At 36.8% G+C, this 17,782-nt stretch overlaps 1 protein-coding gene across 14 annotated transcripts in view; it reads left to right on the forward strand.

The window, feature by feature from the left end:
* The window catches only part of MTMR3 (myotubularin related protein 3), a 132,816-nt gene that overhangs the window by 94,192 nt on the left and 20,842 nt on the right, over positions 1–17,782 (forward strand). For all 14 annotated transcript variants that reach the window (XM_081285704.1, XM_081285705.1, XM_081285707.1 and 11 more), the window contains 4 exons: positions 1,425–1,507; positions 3,926–4,092; positions 10,900–10,996; positions 13,848–13,961. In XM_081285704.1, coding sequence (XP_081141830.1) covers positions 1,425–1,507; positions 3,926–4,092; positions 10,900–10,996; positions 13,848–13,961 — 461 coding nt within the window. The remainder of the gene's footprint in view (positions 1–1,424; positions 1,508–3,925; positions 4,093–10,899; positions 10,997–13,847; positions 13,962–17,782) is intronic.

Below are 17,782 nucleotides of genomic sequence, written 5' to 3' on the forward strand. Positions count from 1 at the left end.
TCAGAACACAGGCAAGATTTCTTAGTCTTTGTCCTTATTCCCAGTCTTACTACAACTGTAAGGGAATTTTTATAGATTATAGATTTAGAAGCAAGAGGCTTTAGCCCTGAGGTAAAAACTCACAGCCATTCATCTGAGCAATATTATTTTGCTTTCTTCTCTTTTTTAATCCCTGGCCCAGTTTCTGTTTCTTTGTTTCAGATTTCCAGCACTGGGCTTCTTTTTGATCTCTGCATCCTTGTTCTCAGAGTTCTCTGCTGACTATGGCAGCTGCATGGTGAGGCAGGGTTTGCAGAAAGCCTGTTTCTGAAACTGATTCAGCTGACATGAGGGCCACCCTGTGCAGGCAGAACTCTTGTCTCTGCTTTGGAGGAGGCTGTATCCTTCTCAAGCTAACCAAGAATTGTTGGGAGGCTACTTGCAACTCCTAGAGCCAAATTTTGGCTGGGCTTGATATAGTGTAAAAGACAAGTGATCCACTACTTTTCCAAAGGATAAAAATATCCACTTATTAATTTACCAGCCTCTGTTTTGAAGGCTTAGAAACTGCTTTTTGAAGCCAGTTATTGAGTCAGGATGATTTTGGGGACAGAGGGAGAAGGATCCTCATGTCACCCTTAAGATTTGCACCCCGTTCAGATGCTTTCCCTCCTGTCTCTGATCCTATTCATTATTCATACAATCCTGTGTTCAAGTACACTCTGTTGATCAGATCTTCAGGGGGAGAACCATTACAGCCTGCTCAGATCTCTCAAGCCCTGCTTGGCAAACAGGGTTCTTCAACTGGTCTTTTGAAGCAAGTTGTACCTACTGTCTTGACCACTGTGTGACCTTCTCTCTTCCTTCTGATTCCTGTGGGTCTATCCTGCTGAGCTGAGAGCTGGACCAGGAGCTACTGTCCTGTCTCTTCTTTGCAACCTACAGGCAGTTCAGACTTCCAGCTTTTTCACAAGCCTCCTTTCTGCCACTAAGCCATAAGCCCACTCCATTTGTCAATATTCCAATAGAGTCTCACTTGCACTGTGTTCTGTGATTCTTTATTATAAACAAGACTGGACTATTACTCCAGTACCCTTCAGTTTCTGTGTCATTGCAAATCATAGGCAGCAAAAAACTGTAAAAGTAGTACTTTGAGAGATGAGCTTGTGAGTTTGATGTTCAAGTGACATAATTACACTGTTTTTCCAGAGGTGGTTCCTCCCCTTTGTTCCTCCCCTTGCCATGACATGGCTTGAGGCTATTTATGTAGAATAAGGAAAGCCCTAATTCACTTTGTAGTTGATCACTTGGGTACTATTAATTCTGCTAAATTTACAGGTTTTTTTTTTTTTTTGCTTCTTCCCCCAGGAGATCTTTCTAATCAGTCTTGCTGGGTACCTTGAAGAACCTTTTTGACTAAGGGACTTCATCTTTTTAAATTACAGGTTCCATTACAGCTTATAGAAAGCGTTGAATGCCGAGATATATTTCAGCTTCATTTGACTTGCAAAGACTGCAAAGTTATAAGGTACGTTTGTGCAGTTTGTTTTGTGTGGAAAATGTTTTTTAAAGAATGAAGGGGCCAGGGTTGTGGCTCAGTGGTAAAGTGCTTGCCTATCATGGGTGAGGCACTGGGTTCATTCCCCAGCACAACGTAAAAACAAACAAACAAAACAAAATAAAGATATTGTGTCCATCTGCACCTTAAAAAAATGAATATATGGTTTGGTAAACGTGGCAAAATATCTTCTTGAAAGTAAGCACTATTAGGAATATTTTCTGAGTAGTTCCTACAATATTTTTTTCAATATTTTGCTTATGTTGACAAATGCTTTATTTTCCATTTGGAAATAATTTCAAGTTTTTTAAAGTGCAAAAATAAAAACAGCATAAAAGGTGAATAGTATAACACAACAGAGTCACCTGTAGTTAACACTTTACCCCAATTTGCTTTATCATTCCCAGAACCCTTCTGAGTATTATGATGTGTGTGTGTTTAGGTGGGGGTGTGTGGGAGGGGAGGAGAGTTTCCTGAACAAATTGAGAGTAAGTGAGGTAAACATGATTCTTAATCCCAAAATACTTTAAAGTGCTTTCTTAAGAATAGGGATGTTTTCTTCCATAACCATGGTATCATTCTCAACATCACAGTTTTACATTGGTAATACTGTTATCCAGTCTACTATCCATGTTCCCTTTTTAAAAAAATTTTAGTTGTAAGTGGACACAATGCCTTTATTTTTATGTGGTGCTGAGGATTGAACCCAGTCCCTCACCTGTTCTAGGCGAGCGCTTTGCTACTGAGCCACAACCCCAAATCCATGTTCCAATTTTGATAGTTGACCCACCTCATTCAGTGTGGGAACCCAGTGTAGCTCAGATAATAAATACATTTAGTTGCCATAATTGAGTAGCCTTCTTTTAATCTGGAACATTTTCCACAACAGCCTTTCTTTGTCTTTTGTGACATATACATTTTGAAGAATATGGTCTTTTCTTTTAATAGAATGTTTCTTATTTTGTGTTTGTCCTATGTTTCATCAAGATTAAATTGATGTTATACATTCCCAGCTGGAATACTGTGTATTCAGTTGGAATTTTGTATTGTGTCCTTTTCAGGGCATTATTGTGTTACATCCAGAGGTGAACAGTCTACTTGTCCCTCATTGGTGAATTTTGATTATTTCAATCAAGCTGTCATCTGATTTCTGTGTAATTTCTATATTTTCTTCCTTACAACTAATATAGTCTAGGGAAACACTCTGAGAAAATGTCTTGCTTCTCATCAAAACTTTTCCATAAATTTACCACTCATTGATTATTTGTATCTCATCTAATTTTAACTATAATGGTTGCAGAATGATATCTGAAATGTGCCTTTTAAATTTAGTAGCTCTAGAGATTTTAAATTCTGAATATGTTTATTTTATCCCTTTGACCTGTTTTGAGATACCAATAAGCATTGTATGTCAGCATGTCGATGAGTCAGATTGATTGGGACAAGGAAGAGGTATAAATGCTCTCCTTATTAGTTTTCAAGTAAATATTTAAGTTGCATGTTAGCCAGTGAGATTTGGTTTACTTATGATGATAGTGACTATCACTCATAGTTTTACAAAGTTTGCTTATTACTCAGTCTTAAACCTCAAATACTTAATTGCTAAAAAAAACAGTTTGCATTTATTATTTTAACCTCTTAATTGTACATAATGAAAATTACAATTGATAAAATAGAATTTGTTTTGTTCTCTGCATGTTCACAGCTGAAAATTTCAATGTAATCTGTCTTATTTGTATCCAGACATGCTGATTTGTCCTCATTGCTAAACAGACAAATTTTGATTACTCCCTAGCTGGCTAAAAATAGTATTTGTGTTTTTTTTTTTTAACCTTGGTCTAAAATGTCATAACAAAACTAAAAGGACTCTTCTAAATATATTCCTTGAAAGGGACAACCATAATACTTATTGAAGAAGTAGAATGAAATCTCGTTCTGAAAGACAATAACTGCACTTTTATTTTAATTATTATAATTAATCATTATAAGGAGAGGTTTCATTAGATTATCAGATTTTCCAATGTCCAGCTCTCGTCTTTTTTTTATATTTATGTATTTTTTATGTGTAGATGGACACAACACAATGCCTTTATTTTTATGTGGTGCTAGGATCGAACCTGGGTCACCCCCGTGCGAGGCGAGCACTCTACCGCTGAGCCACAATCCCAGCCCCAAGCTCTCGTCTTTTTGATATTTTGCACTGCTGGCTAAAAATTTTTGGAACTGTTTTTTATTATAAACAGTAGTGAATATGTAAATGATTGCCTTTGATGCTTTCTGTTCAGTTAGTAGTTCACTATAAATAGACACTCTCAAAATGGTGCCTTTTCTTAGATTTCATAGTCAGCTGTCATCTGATTATATTCATACTTGTTTGACTTTACAAAGGTGTCAGTTCTCAACCTTTGAACAGTGTCAAGATTGGCTTAAGCGATTGAACAATGCAATCAGACCTCCTGCTAAAATAGAAGATCTCTTCTCATTTGCATATCATGCTTGGTGCATGGAGGTCTACGCCAGTGAAAAAGAGCAACATGGAGACCTGTGCAGACCAGGTAACCCTTTCTAAAATGGGGCTGGAGGTAACCTTAATACAAAATGGGGTGTCTTAGTACTCTTATATTCCAATCAATGTATATTTTATGGATCATAGCAGGTGCCTATTTTCTTCTAATCCTTTTAAGAACATATTGTTGTCAGGGGAAGGGAAGAATAAAAGATTTGGTATTGTGTTCTCTACCTAAAAGCAACTATAATAAGGTTCATGGGTATTATGGAATCCCATTTGAAGGGAGTTTCGAGTTTTGTGTATAAGTTTGGGAAGACTTCACATTAAATGACTTTTGAGCTGGGTGAGGTAGCACACACCTGTATTCTTAGTGACTCAGGTGACTGAAGCAGGAGAATCATGAGTTCAAAGCCAGTCTCAGGGGGCTGGGGATGTGGCTCAAGCGATAGCGCGCTCGCCTGGCATGCGTGCGGCCCGGGTTCCAGCCTCAGCACCACATACCAACAAAGATGTTGTGTCCGCCGAGAACTAAAAAATAAATATTAAAAAAAAAAAAAGCCAGCCTCAGCAACTTAGTGAGGCCCTAAGGAACTCAGGGAGACCTTGCCTCTAAACAAAATATAAAAAAGGACTGAGGATGTGGCTCAGTGGTTAAGGACCTCTGGGTTCAATCCCCAGTCCAAAAAAAAAAAAGCTTTTGAGTAGGCTTTGAAGGTTGAATAGGTGCTCATTGATTAGAGAATGGGGAACATTAGATAGCAAGTAGCATGAATAGAGGTACACAGGTTTGAGAATAGGGAATACAAAATAGCTTTTTGCTCTCATAGAATTTTCAAGGCATAAATTAGCAGTAGTTACCCCTTTCTGCCCAAAGATGAAGAAACAAGAAATCCAGAAAGGCAAATTTGTCTTCCTCACTGACAAATACAGAGACGCTGAGCCAGTACTAAAACCCAGATTTCCTGAATCCTCATATAGTCCTTGTCTCTTTCAGTTTCTTTCTCCCTCTGAAGTGGCTTTGATCAAGATCATGTTATTTCTCTGCATGCAGTTTTCTGTAAATATTATGCTCCCATAAGTGGAACTTTGCTGGTCCAACAACAACTCTTCAGTGTGTCTTGAATTTAAAAGCAGTGGAAAGTTGTAAGCTCCCTTACTTTTTGGACTTTTTTCTTTAAACCTGAAATTTTAATACTGAATCTTCAATTTTTGGTGTCTGCCCTGGTCATTTAAAACATTTGAGGCTAAAGAGACTATGTTTATATTACTTTGTTTCATGACCCATCAATGATGGAAGGGAAGCTTTTGGTTCAGATTCTTGTCCTATTTAATCAAAATGCTTATGACAAACATAAGCCTTGTCTTACTTTAAATGATGTTTGATATATACTTTTGCTTGATTCTTATGACTTCATCAATCAGGCAGGATAGGTTGGTATCCTTGTTTTAGGAGCCAAAGAAATGGAGACTCAGAAAAAGGAAAGAAACACAAGAAATGGGGAGCTTAAAGGTAAAACCTGTTGCCATGTTCTACTACTAGTCAGTAAGCAAGGTAGGACTTAAAACCAGTCCTCAGTTATTGAAAGCCAAGGTGTGGGGTGCTATAGCTACCTAGTGTGAAGAACAGAGGTACCTACCCTCATGGAGCCTTGGGGGCAGCCTCAGAATCCACAGTCTACTGAGCCTGTCTAGGCTGGTGGAACCCAGTCATTCACAAGAAACAGTCCCCACCTTGAAGTTTCTCACTTTCCTTTCTTGATAGGTGCCCCCTCTTTTTCCTGTTTTTCATTTTTCTTGAGATGCTGTCATATTTTAAATTTATTTTTGGATTTGTTTATGGCTCTTTTCAAGTTTGGAGGATTTTAATGGTAAAGTTTACAGGCAACAAAGTGTATGAATCTTATGTGTTATGTTTTCTGAGTTTTTAATCATTGCCTCTTATTTATTAAATTTTTAGTTTCCACCATCTCTTAGGATAATGAATTTATTTAAGAGTGCATCATACTTCATAATGTTATATAAGAATTGTGATTTGTTTAGGATCCCTAACTCTAAAGAGACATTTCCCAATTTGGGGTTGTCAGTTTTTGTCAATAAGGCTTACTTTCTTCTGTCCTTTCCTTTCACTGAAAAGTCCTCATTTAAAAAAAAAAAAATTAGTCATCAATGAACCTTTATTGAGTTTATTTATTTAGATGTGATTCTGAGAATTGAACCCAGTGCTTCACACATGCTAGGGAAACGCTCTACACTGAACCATAACCCAGCCCCAAGTCCCCATCTTTTTAAGAAGATTTATTTATTCCCTTGATACTTTCAGTTTCTTTTGTATTTAAGCCAACTCTTAGGGCATTCCTAACGTGCTAAGTCAGAACCCCACTCTTTTTAATTATGGGTAGCTTTGCCCTAAGAGGGGTCCCCAAGTTTTTCTCTTCCTGATAATGTCTGGTTTCTTGGCCATCAGGACTTAGAGATATCTACAGTGTCCTCTGTCTTCCCACAGGCTTATTATACATGTAAGTGGTAAAGTTCTGATTTTGGAGTTCAAAAATCTGAATTTAAACCTATACTATTTATTTGAAAATAATATCAGATAAGTCATTCATCCTTTCTGCACTTGGGTCTCCTTTGTTCTTCAAACTGGGATATTCATACTCTTTCTGTCCATACTGATTCAGCTGGATGTCCTAAAGAGCAAATCTTTTAATGCTACAGAGTTCAGTTCAGTAAATGTTTTCGGTGCCTCCTATGTGCAATGCTTGTGAAGACTCTTTGAAAGTTATGCAACTTACAAGGTAATGCTGTCATAACCAATGTTGGAGATTCTCTGAGTAAAGGTTACCCTTTGTTCCTTCCCAAGACACAGGGTCCATGCTGAAATCAACCTGCCCCTGCTCACATGGAATGTATTGTATTTTAGTGACCTTAAGTGTGTTGTATTATGGCTTTTGTCCTTTCATGTATTTTCACTATGGACCACAGAAGAAAAATTTGCTTTCAATAAGAAACAGAATACTCGTGGTATTTTTAAAAGCCAGTTCACCTAGTTCTCCTGTCTCCACCCACTATTGTTGAGTGTTGGTTGTGGCTACAGCATTCATTACTCACCGTTTATGAGCATACCAGAGAGCCACATTCTAATAAGTCATCTGAAAGGTGAGACAACACTTGAGATTTTTTAAAGTGATGCCTTTGTATAATCTGCCTCAATATGTGAGATCACAAGCATAGCCTGAGAGTTAATAGTCTTTCAGCAGTTAATAAAGCCTTTTATCAGTTCTTTGCACCTAGCTTGATAAGATTAGAATGTATCAAAGAGGAGGAAAATGGCCAAAACACATGATTATCTTGGTACTAATATAAATTTTAGTTAAGCCAACGATACTGTGGCCATAACTCTAGGTCTTAATCAGCTTTGGAAAAAGTCTTAGCATTGCTATTGGAGTTCAGTGGTGAAACCTGTAAAAGTTTTCACCAAACCCTTGATTCTGTCCTTAGCCCCATCTCACATTTTATACAAGGAGTGGATTCAAAGCTTTAGCTTCTCTCCCATGTCTTTCAGCTTCCTGCTCCTCACTGCAGCTGGCTTCTTGGTGATGCCTCTGTATTAGAGCATTAGTCTAGAGTCTTGACAGATGATTGGGCAGTTCAACTACTAGTTTAGCATCAGGTGAGAAATGCCCATTAAGTGCCTCTTGTTTTTCCATTAACAGCATATAAGTCTCAGTCTTATCCAGGCTTGAATACAGCCCAGGAAGTATGTACCTAGAGGACTCTCTGGGATCTCTGTACATATAAAAGGGTGATTCTTCCCTCCATATTTGAAAATTTGGAGACGTAGTTTTTACCCCTCTGAGTCTGGTAGGGTTTGCTTCCTCACATGCTGGGTAAGAGCCTATCTCTTTTATCCTAGGCCTTTGACATGTGTGTATTGTGGGTTTTAATACCTAGAATCACCCAATGAGCTAGATTTTGGGGGGAAGAATTTTTTTTGAATGTAGATTGATTCTGTGATTATGATAGAGGGAACTTATTTTTTAAAGTAAGTTTTATCTCCAGTGAAATGAAAATTGTTGGATTGTCTATAATTGTAGTAAAGAAATACTAAGCATTAACAAGAGACAGATCCCCATTTGGGAGTGAAGGACGCAGACAGGAAGAGTTGAAATGGAAATATAAAGCCAAACAAAAACCTTATAGTCACAATATTTAAAATAAGTTCTGATATTACAACGTATACAATGTTGAATAAATTAAGACATGGGAATGCTGAGGTAGAAATTCTTATGAGGAATATAATATGTTTTATTCACTTTTCTGGCTAAATAAACATAGTGAACATTTAACACAAATTTCAAAAGCTGAATTACTCTTGTCTATAAGATCTGCTGTTAAATTTTTATTTTATTTTTATGTGGTGCTGAGGATTGAACCCAGTGCCTCACATGTACGAGGCAAGCGCTCTGCTATTAGCCACAACCCCAGCCCAGATTTTTTTAAAAAAAGCATTCACTAATAGGTCATGAAATCAAATTGTAAAGAAATGAATTAAAATGAGAAATGTCAAAATGCATCACACACATGGTAAGGGTATTGTTTGTGAAAATGTTTCAAAAATATAAATGTAAAAATATTTTAAACTGTGTTGTGATGTAAACATCAATGTAATTCATATTGTGGGTCATGATAGTCAGTTTCAAAGTTTGTGAAGATCACTGATTTATAGGATAACATAAAATAACAAATTTTCTATGGTCATTAATCAGTATTTATTTTTCTGTGTGAAGATCAGAATTTTGTGCTCTGGATGGTGATTCTAAGCCCTTCTTTAACTGTTGGTTCTATGTGGCAAATTGTTGCTAGTAGTTATAGTAGGTTATTGCCAGTGATTGTTTTTGAATCACAAGATCTTTATGTTGGCTAAGATGGAGAGATTAATGTAAAACATCCTTAATAAAGGTATTTTTGCCTTTGCAATATTTTGGACCTGTTACCAGGAAGAAGGAGGAATATCTTTTCTTTCATTACTGAATTTGGAAGTTGCCAGTTTTACGGCCTTTAGATTTTGATTTTTGAATGAAAGACTTCCTGTTTTGTTCTTCATGGTCAATATTCCTTGCAATTTGTTGACAGATGGCACCCCATTTGGATAGCTTTTTTTTCCTATTTGGAAACCTACTACATTGCTTCTAAAACTTTTCCAAATGGAGCAGATTCAGCTATTATTTCTCTCTGCATCTCTGAACATCATCTTTTTATAGTTCTCCTTCAGGAAACACATAATACCCAGTCTAAGCTCAAGAAAAGCAGTTTAAATGGGAAGTAGTTTTGTAGAATTGTCTTTCATTCAAGTAATTGCTGTTTCCTATTCTGTAATTTGTCTCCCAGGGAGAGGAAAGCTTTATGCTTTGATCATCAAAGCAGTCTGTTTTGTGCTTTTATTTGTCATTGTGATTTCTTTCAGCCCTCACCAGCATTTATTTTACAACCTGTAACACCAGGTTGTGTATGTTAGGGGTCTGCTAATGTTTTTGTTTTTGCTTTAATTTTATTTCTCTAGTAAATGTGTTTTTAGGGAAGAAGATATTTCAGACTTACTGACTTTTATGTTAGGTTCATTTTTACCTTTTTGCTTTCATATGAGGAAAAAAGCCAAATTCATCAGGGCAAAATAGCCAGATTTTACCTATTTTTGGGTACTAGGAATTGAAACCAGAGGCATTTTACCATTGAGCTATACCCCCGGCCTTTTTTGTTTTTCATTTTGAGACAGGGTCTCCTTAAGTTGCTTACAGCCTTGCTAAGTTGCTGAGGCTGGTCTTGAACTTGGGATCCTCCTGTCTTAGCATCCTAAGTTTCTGTAATAACAGATGTGTGCCACTGAGCCCAGCAAGCACTTTAGTTTAGTATTGTGTTTCCTGGTGCATTTGGGTAATGGCAATTGGGATTCCATGACTACTACTGTAGTTCTGTAATCTCAAAGTCTCTAAAAACCAAAAGGCTTCTCTTACTGTTTGGTGACTTGACCTGACCTGATCTGAGCTGACAGGAAACTACTTGTAGCTTTATTAATCCCACTTGGTATGAATTACCCATGTAGTTCACTGAGGGGGGAAAAAAATTCAGCAAGGCATGGTGGTGCATGCCTATAATCCCAGCAGCTCTGGAGGCTGAGGCAGGAGGATTGCAAGTTCAACGCCCGCCTCAGCAAAAGCAAGGCCCTAAGCAACTCAGTGAGACCCTTTCTCTAAATAAAACACAAAATAGGGCTGGGGATGTGGCTTAATGGTTGAGTGCCCCCAAGTTCAATCCCTGGTATACAAAAAGAAAAAAAAATCAATGCTTTATTACCTCCTGTTGAGATCATGAACCTAATAGTATAATATATGCACCATCTTAAAATTCAGAAAATCCTCAAGTTCTGAAATGAGACACAGTAGGTTTCAAATGAAGTATTGTAGATCATTATTACTCCTGGTGATCTTGTTAATTAATTTTATTTATTATGTCAGTCTGAGTATGGAAGTATGAAAGTGACCAGTATGGTCAAAAGAAGGAACATGTGTTTTAGGGCCAGAGAGATAAGCCATAATAATCTGTCAGTCTGTTTGTTCTCTGTAAAATGAGCTATGCACTGTTGCCCTCATAGTTGATATTAGAGATTACATAAGTCAATTCTTGATCAAAGTTAAATTTCTTTCCTTTTTCTTTATAAAAATCTTAACTTGGACTTATTTATACAATTCCTGTCTTTTAACATATTTTTAACTGTAATGGAACAAGGTAACCATGGTTTTATTCTGTTTTGCAAAATGATATTCATTTTTTCCTTTCTGCTGTCTGTGGTCCCTAGGGGAGCATGTAACGTCAAGGTTTAAGAATGAAGTGGAGCGAATGGGTTTTGATATGAACAACGCCTGGAGGATTTCTAACATCAATGAGAAATATAAGTGAGTTATATGGGTCCCTGTAAACTGTGTTTGACAACCAACACCTTTGCAGAAACCCCAGTTCTCATGTGGAAGAACATTTGAACCCAGAATTTTCTTTGAAATGGTTTTATTTATTAAGTTTAACCATACGATCATCAAAGTACTTCTTGAGCCTTTCATTCTGTTGCTTCCACTGGAGTGGAAAGTGATCCGGGAATCTTCCTTTCTATCCCTCCAGGCCTCTGTTGTTTTTGCACATGCATGTCTAGATCATATTGTGTGTACCTGTAGGTAAGCACATCATCACTTGGCATCACTTGAGAATTAGGATCAATGAAAAGCAGTGACAAAACCTTCAGAAACTAGTTTTTGTGACTGTAATTTCATTCTGAGTCTTATGAAATGGACACAAGTAATATTCTGGTCTTTTAGTATGTTGATATAAAAGTAACTTCATAATCATAATCATTTCCCCATTAAATATTCATGTAATAATTATTAAATATTTAGCTATTACTTGTTTTCTTGAAACATGTAAGTGCTTTGGTGGGGAGAAGACAGTTAACTACTGTGATTTCGGTTATCTGAGTTTCTGTAAAACAAAATTGTCCAGAAAATTTAAATTAAAATATCCTTTTCTTAAGTTTCCTTGCAGCACTAATCATCCTTTGGTTCTTTGAGCTGCCTCACTTTATGATAGCTATTTTCCTGGTCTATTTGTGTCTGACCATCACAGTATTTCATTTTTCATTGAAAAAACTATAGCTTGTTACTGTATACAGCTTTTTTTAAAAAAATATTTTTTTAGTACTAGATGGACACAATACCTATATTTATTTATCTTTATGTTGTGCTGAGGATTGAACCCAGGGCCTCACACATGCACTCTACCACTGAGCCACAACGCCACCCCTGTATACTGCTCTTAACATGGACCTCACCCATGGAGTTAAAAGCCTGGGTGTTGTGAAGAATCACAGTCTGCAGATCTGTCTGTCATATCTTTACTTATTCTCAGTGACAAGTCACAGCAGAGAAGGAGAGTGAAGACTGGAGAAGGGAGAGCCTTAGAACCCGAGATTACTATAGGCTTTGCTGATTATAACCCCCCTTTTCTAAAATGGAATTGCTTACTCAGAGTGAGCAGCTAGTACTTGCTTAAGGGCTGACTTCTGGATAATGTTGTACCTAAAGGACAATGAATATAATGTTCAGAAAAATTGGTGAGTCAAAAACCTGAATTAAGCTAGGCACAGAGGCATATGCCTATAATCTCAGTGCCTTGTGAGCCTGAGGCAGGATGATTCGAGTTCAAGGCCAGCCTCAGCAAAAGTGAGGTGCTAAGCAACCCTGTCTCTCAATAAAAGAAAAAAGGGCTGGGGATGGGGCTCAGTGGTTGAGTGCCCCTGAGTTCAATCCTGGGTACTGCGCAAGAATGCGTGCGAGCATTTTAAAGCTCGTATATTGGTCATTAGGAAGATAATAGGTTCATTATACATTGTGCAGGTCTCTCTCTCTCTCTCTCTCTCTCTCTCTCTCTCTCTCTCTCTCTCTCTCTCACACACACACACACACACACACACACACACTTATTTAAAAACAAAATCCCTAATATGGATTTAAAAAATTAACTTCTTGTCTTTGAGTCTACTAGTTCCACTCTAAAACCAGTCTTTGGGTCATTGTAAAGTTCTATAAAAGGAAGAATGAGAGCCAAATCTCTTGAGTTTAAAACAGAATGAAAGGAATGAAACTCATGGTTAGAATATTAATCATGATCATTGTGTCCCAGGTTAAATTTATGGAGTAGGTGTTAGAAAGTTTATATAGCTGCTCTTGATCATAGCTGTTTTCTTAGTTGAGTGGCTTTTTAATTCGTGATACTTTTGTCTCCTGGAAATTAAGAAAACGGTTATCATAAGGAGAAGGGTGCAAAGTGATCAAAATCTCCAATTCCCAATCCAGTGCATTTTTCTATTTCTTCCTCTAATGCATAGAATAGTCTAGAGTAGAGGGTGGTGGTGGTGGAGGTGGTAGAGTTTGTGTGTGTTAAGATTTGCATTAAAGTCTGTGGCAAGCTTCATTGTTAAAAAGGAAGATTGGGTTACCCACATAGAGAGACTGTCCTGTAAATACAAACCTATCAGAAACACAGCTTCCTGTGACACCAGCTTGACTGGCATGCAGCTAACGTCTTCTCTTTAAAAAAAAAAAAAAAAAAAAAAAAAGATTTTTTTCTTCTTGAATATAATTTGTTCTGAAGTATGTTTTATAGACATTATGATTATTAGCTCATTCACATTACTAACTTGGCTCTCAAGGAGACTGTGAGTGTGCACCTATACTGGCATGTGGTATTGTTTCTTTATACTCATGGCTGCTCCTGTTACCTGTAATTAGGACAATCTGTTTGGTTCAAATCAAAGAGTGAATTACTCATAAGAGGTCTTTGGAAACTTGAAATTGTGAACCTTTATCCTTTTTCACATTTCCTTCAAGAAAGGTCTGAATGACTAACGGTCTGTTAGAGGTGAACCCCCTGCCCCAATAATTGGGTCTTGTGTAGATAGAAATTACCTATGTATTTGTTACAACAGAGAATTATAATAAATAAGGAGAGTGTTCCTCAACTCCCCTACATCCTGCTTTCTTGGATAGATTGCCAGATTCTCAAAGGTAACATCAAAAGCAACAATCCAAGAGATATATAAGCAAACATTTATCGTGCTTCATTCTATTGAGACCAAAACTCAACTAATGCCTCCTTGCCTTTTAAGTGGTTTTGTAATAGCATGATCAGAATCTCTGTGCTGTCTCACCTATTGTCTTTCCCTCCCTTCCCCATCCCCCTTTTCATCTTTCTTATTAGGTTATGTGGTAGTTATCCACAAGAGCTCATAGTGCCTGCCTGGATCACTGATAAAGAGCTAGAAAGTGTAGCAAGCTTCAGGTCCTGGAAACGTATCCCTGCCGTTGTCTACAGGTAAGTGTAAGATGGATTAGCCCCAGCTTTTGTTGGTGCTACTGCTTGTTCGTTACTTGTGGTCTGCTGTCTCTGCTATTGCTAATCTAGGGAGGGAACGGTTCAGAGAACTTTCCAGGCAAGTCTGTGCTTCCTTATTGCTAAAGCTGCTTTTCTAGTAACACACTGATAATGCATCCTGCGCATTAGCTGGTGATTCAGTTGACAGTGATGAGAAAATTTTAATAGAAAAGCAGATGGACTTGTTATTTCAAGATCCTTCCTAGTTCATTCTGTGAGAAGATCATGTGCTGGTACTGCATTTAGCTTTAGATATTAGCAGGGCTTTTGGATTGAGAGAGGTGAGTCCTAGAAATTGAGTCTTGAGAATAGTGTTGAATCATCTGTGATTATCTTTGTGATTGACACTTTAGCATGAGGAACAATTTTGTTTTGAGAGAGCATTTAGAGAAAAAGGGTGGGGCTGAACTTGGTTGAAGATTTCAAATATCCAAGCTGTGAGAACCAAGGAATGCAAGTTCTAGAAGGAGATAGTAGAATGGTGATGGAGTACAAGTTTTGGAGAGACAGACTGGAGGTCAAGCCTATTCTGACATTCTTTGCTGTGCCCTTGAGTAAGTCTCCTAGCTGACCTCAGTCTTTTCCTAATGAGTAGAAGGGGAATGATAGATAGGTCTTACTTTGCAGATGTACTGTGACATCTGAATGAGGGCCTATAAACACTGGGCTTCTTCTTTAAGAAATATTTGGAGCAGATTGTAGATTGTATACTTGAGTCCTGCTTTTATAATTCAGTGACTATCTGTTTTTGCACTATCATGTTAAAATTTCTAGGAAGTAATTATTACATCCTATAGCATTCTCCATTTCATTTTTCCACTTTACAGACTAATTGGTCCAAGTCAATGGATTAGTTAGAAACTCTCTGATGCCAGGAGGCATTCCACTGAAATATCGAGGTTGTAGGAAGGGATTTCTCTCCTTGTGGAGATCTTATGGAGATAACCAGATTTTCATTTAGTTCATTGAAGGCAAATTCTGATGCTCACCCTGAATACAGATGGAAAGATTTTTGCTATGGCTCAGTAGAACCCATTAAGTTTTCAATCTCAGTTTTCATCACTCTTATTTTCAGACAGTCCTAAAATAGTAGGTCACCAAATTTACCTATCACTCAAGTGGTAAGGATGACACAAGAATTGGAGAGCAGCAAAAACTGATCAGTCCCATTAGAATGGGGGAAGAAGCCAGCTACTGCTCTGGCCAGCAACTGCTTTAGATCAGGCATTTGCAACGATTGCTGGCTTTGAACATAAGGGGGAAGTACTCTCAGAAAATTTTCTAAGTTAAAGGCTGTGATTGAATCTCCCTTTTGGCAGAGAAGCCTAAGAATACTAGTTGAAGAAAAACTAGAGTATAATAAAAATAAGAAGCCTTTTTTCTTTTCTAAAATTTGTTCTAGAGGGCATGAACTCTAGAGCTTTTTTTCCCTTTGTAGAGACCATAAAAGTGAAAACTCTTACTTAAGATTACAAATGAAAGTTCATGGTATAGCTTTTGTAAAGCCAGATAGGTTTTCTGAAACTGGTTGTTCTGTCTCAAAACATATATCTTTTTTAAAAAAAATATATTTTAGTTGTAGTTGGACACAATACCTTTCTTTTATTTATTTATTTTTATGTGGTGCTGAGAATGGAACCTAGCAGCTTGCTCATGGTAAGCGAGTGCTCTACTGCTGAGCCACAACCCCAGCCCCAGAACATATCTTTTTTTTTGTTTTTTTTTAATGAATTGACCTTGTTTATTTGGCAATAGATTTTGATATTTTTTTCTGTTAACTTGTTATGGTTAATTTAAATTTAACTTATGTTGAATATTATAAAATACAAAATTTAGATTAAAACTACTGTTTTAGAATCTTGCTTAAAAATAAAATTGTAATTTCTCCTTTATATTTAGTGTTGAAACAGTAAAATTAGATGAAGGTTAATTTTAAAGCATCATAAACCTTGTAATTCTTTAATATTTACTTAAGAAAGTATACTAATCATAATCCAGAAAATTTATATGAAAGAAATTTTAAAAGTTATTTATAACCACATCAGCTATTATAATATAGGAATATTTATGCCCACTCTATATTAAAGAATGGTCTTTACTTGTAATCATTGATATACAGTTTTATATGTGGTTCTTCCATTTAATATTATTCATGTTTCTAGGTGTTTTCACAATCATCTATTTTTAATACACCAGTTAATCAAGTGGATTAATAATATCATTTAGCTGTTTTTTTATTTTAGAAAGGCAAACTTATAATTCCTGATACACATTTCATTAGTTTTTGTTTAATGACTAGAAATCCTTATGTCTTCAGAAAATATTACATATTCATTGAAACACACTACCTATCTAGTGATTTATTATATATCTACATCATATTTATTAGATAAGAATTCCAATTACTTTTATGTAATAAAAGTAAAAAGGAATTTTGCATGTTGGCTATGTTTCACTTTATACATTATTTTTAGGCTTTTATAGAACATTCTCAACTAATATTCTTATTTGATGTAAATGACTCAAACTATAGAACATATATCTTATCTGAGTGCCAAACTGGGTTGCTAGTTGGCAGCTTTTTTTTTTTTTTTTTTTTAAAGGGAAACATGAAGTATGTTTGGGACACTCTATCACTCTCTGTTCTACCAGCCTAGGTGGCAGAGTGCTTCTGAATATGACAGACACCAAATTCAGTAAATACATTACGTGTGTGTGTGTGTGTATGTGTGTGTGTATGTATGTGTGTTACATTTTGTATTTTGTGGTAATGATTCCTGAGGTTGCCAGTAGCCAGTTACTTGATAGCACCATGCTGAACCAATGCCTGATTAGGGCTTTCTCCTGCTGTGATGAGAGAACACTTAATTGGATTTATAACTGAAGACAGAGATTGCTCTAACATAGCAAGATGGTGCAAAGAGCACCGTCTGTAGTGCGATTCACAGCTCCCCACTTTGTGCATGTGGTGATTATTAGTAACTCCTAATCATGTAGAGGGCTTGCCTAACCTATAAATTGGGGATACTTCAAAACAGTTGTTTCTGTGTAAAATTGAAGCTTTCAGTGTTTTAGTGAGGCTCATCCATTGGCTATCTCAACTTCTGTAATTTTCCTCGTTCTCTTTATTAAAGTGATAGAAATACTGTTTAATTAGTGAGTTTTAACTGTAATGTTTGAGTTCTCTTTCATGAAGTCTAAAGCATTTTAGAAGGCAGTAGTCCCAGTTGAAATATAGCCATTGACCCTTAAAATCCAAGACCTAGACTGAAAAGTGCCATCTACTGTTCCTCTTGGGCAGTGCTGGGAAACATTGTGGAGGAAGAGGATGCTCAGGAAAGGTCCCACCAACCTCTTCTGTGAAGATTTGCAGTCATTTGCCTCAGTGGTTATCCAGTGCCTGTTATTTGCAAGGCATTGTTAAAAAAATCAATGAGGTTTTCTTATCTTTTCTTTTCTTTTTTTTTTTTTTTTTTTTTTTTTTTTGTTATTTGTTTTTGGTACAAGGGATTGGATCCAGAGGTACTGCTTTACCACTGAGCTTCATTCCCAGCCAATTTTTCATTTTTGTTTTTTTTTTTTTTTTTTTTTTTTGGAGACAGGGTCTTGCTTAAGTTGATTAGGGCCTCCCTAAGTTACTGAAGCTGGCCTCCTTGCAAACTTGGGATTCTCCTGCCTCAGCCTCCTATGTGGCTGGGGTTACAGGTGTGAACCACCACACCTGGCCAATGAGATTTTATGTCCAGTTTGGCTTCATTCAG

Source organism: Spermophilus citellus, assembly GCF_964194105.1.
Source record: "Spermophilus citellus genome assembly, chromosome: 3".
Taxonomy (NCBI): domain Eukaryota; kingdom Metazoa; phylum Chordata; class Mammalia; order Rodentia; family Sciuridae; genus Spermophilus; species Spermophilus citellus.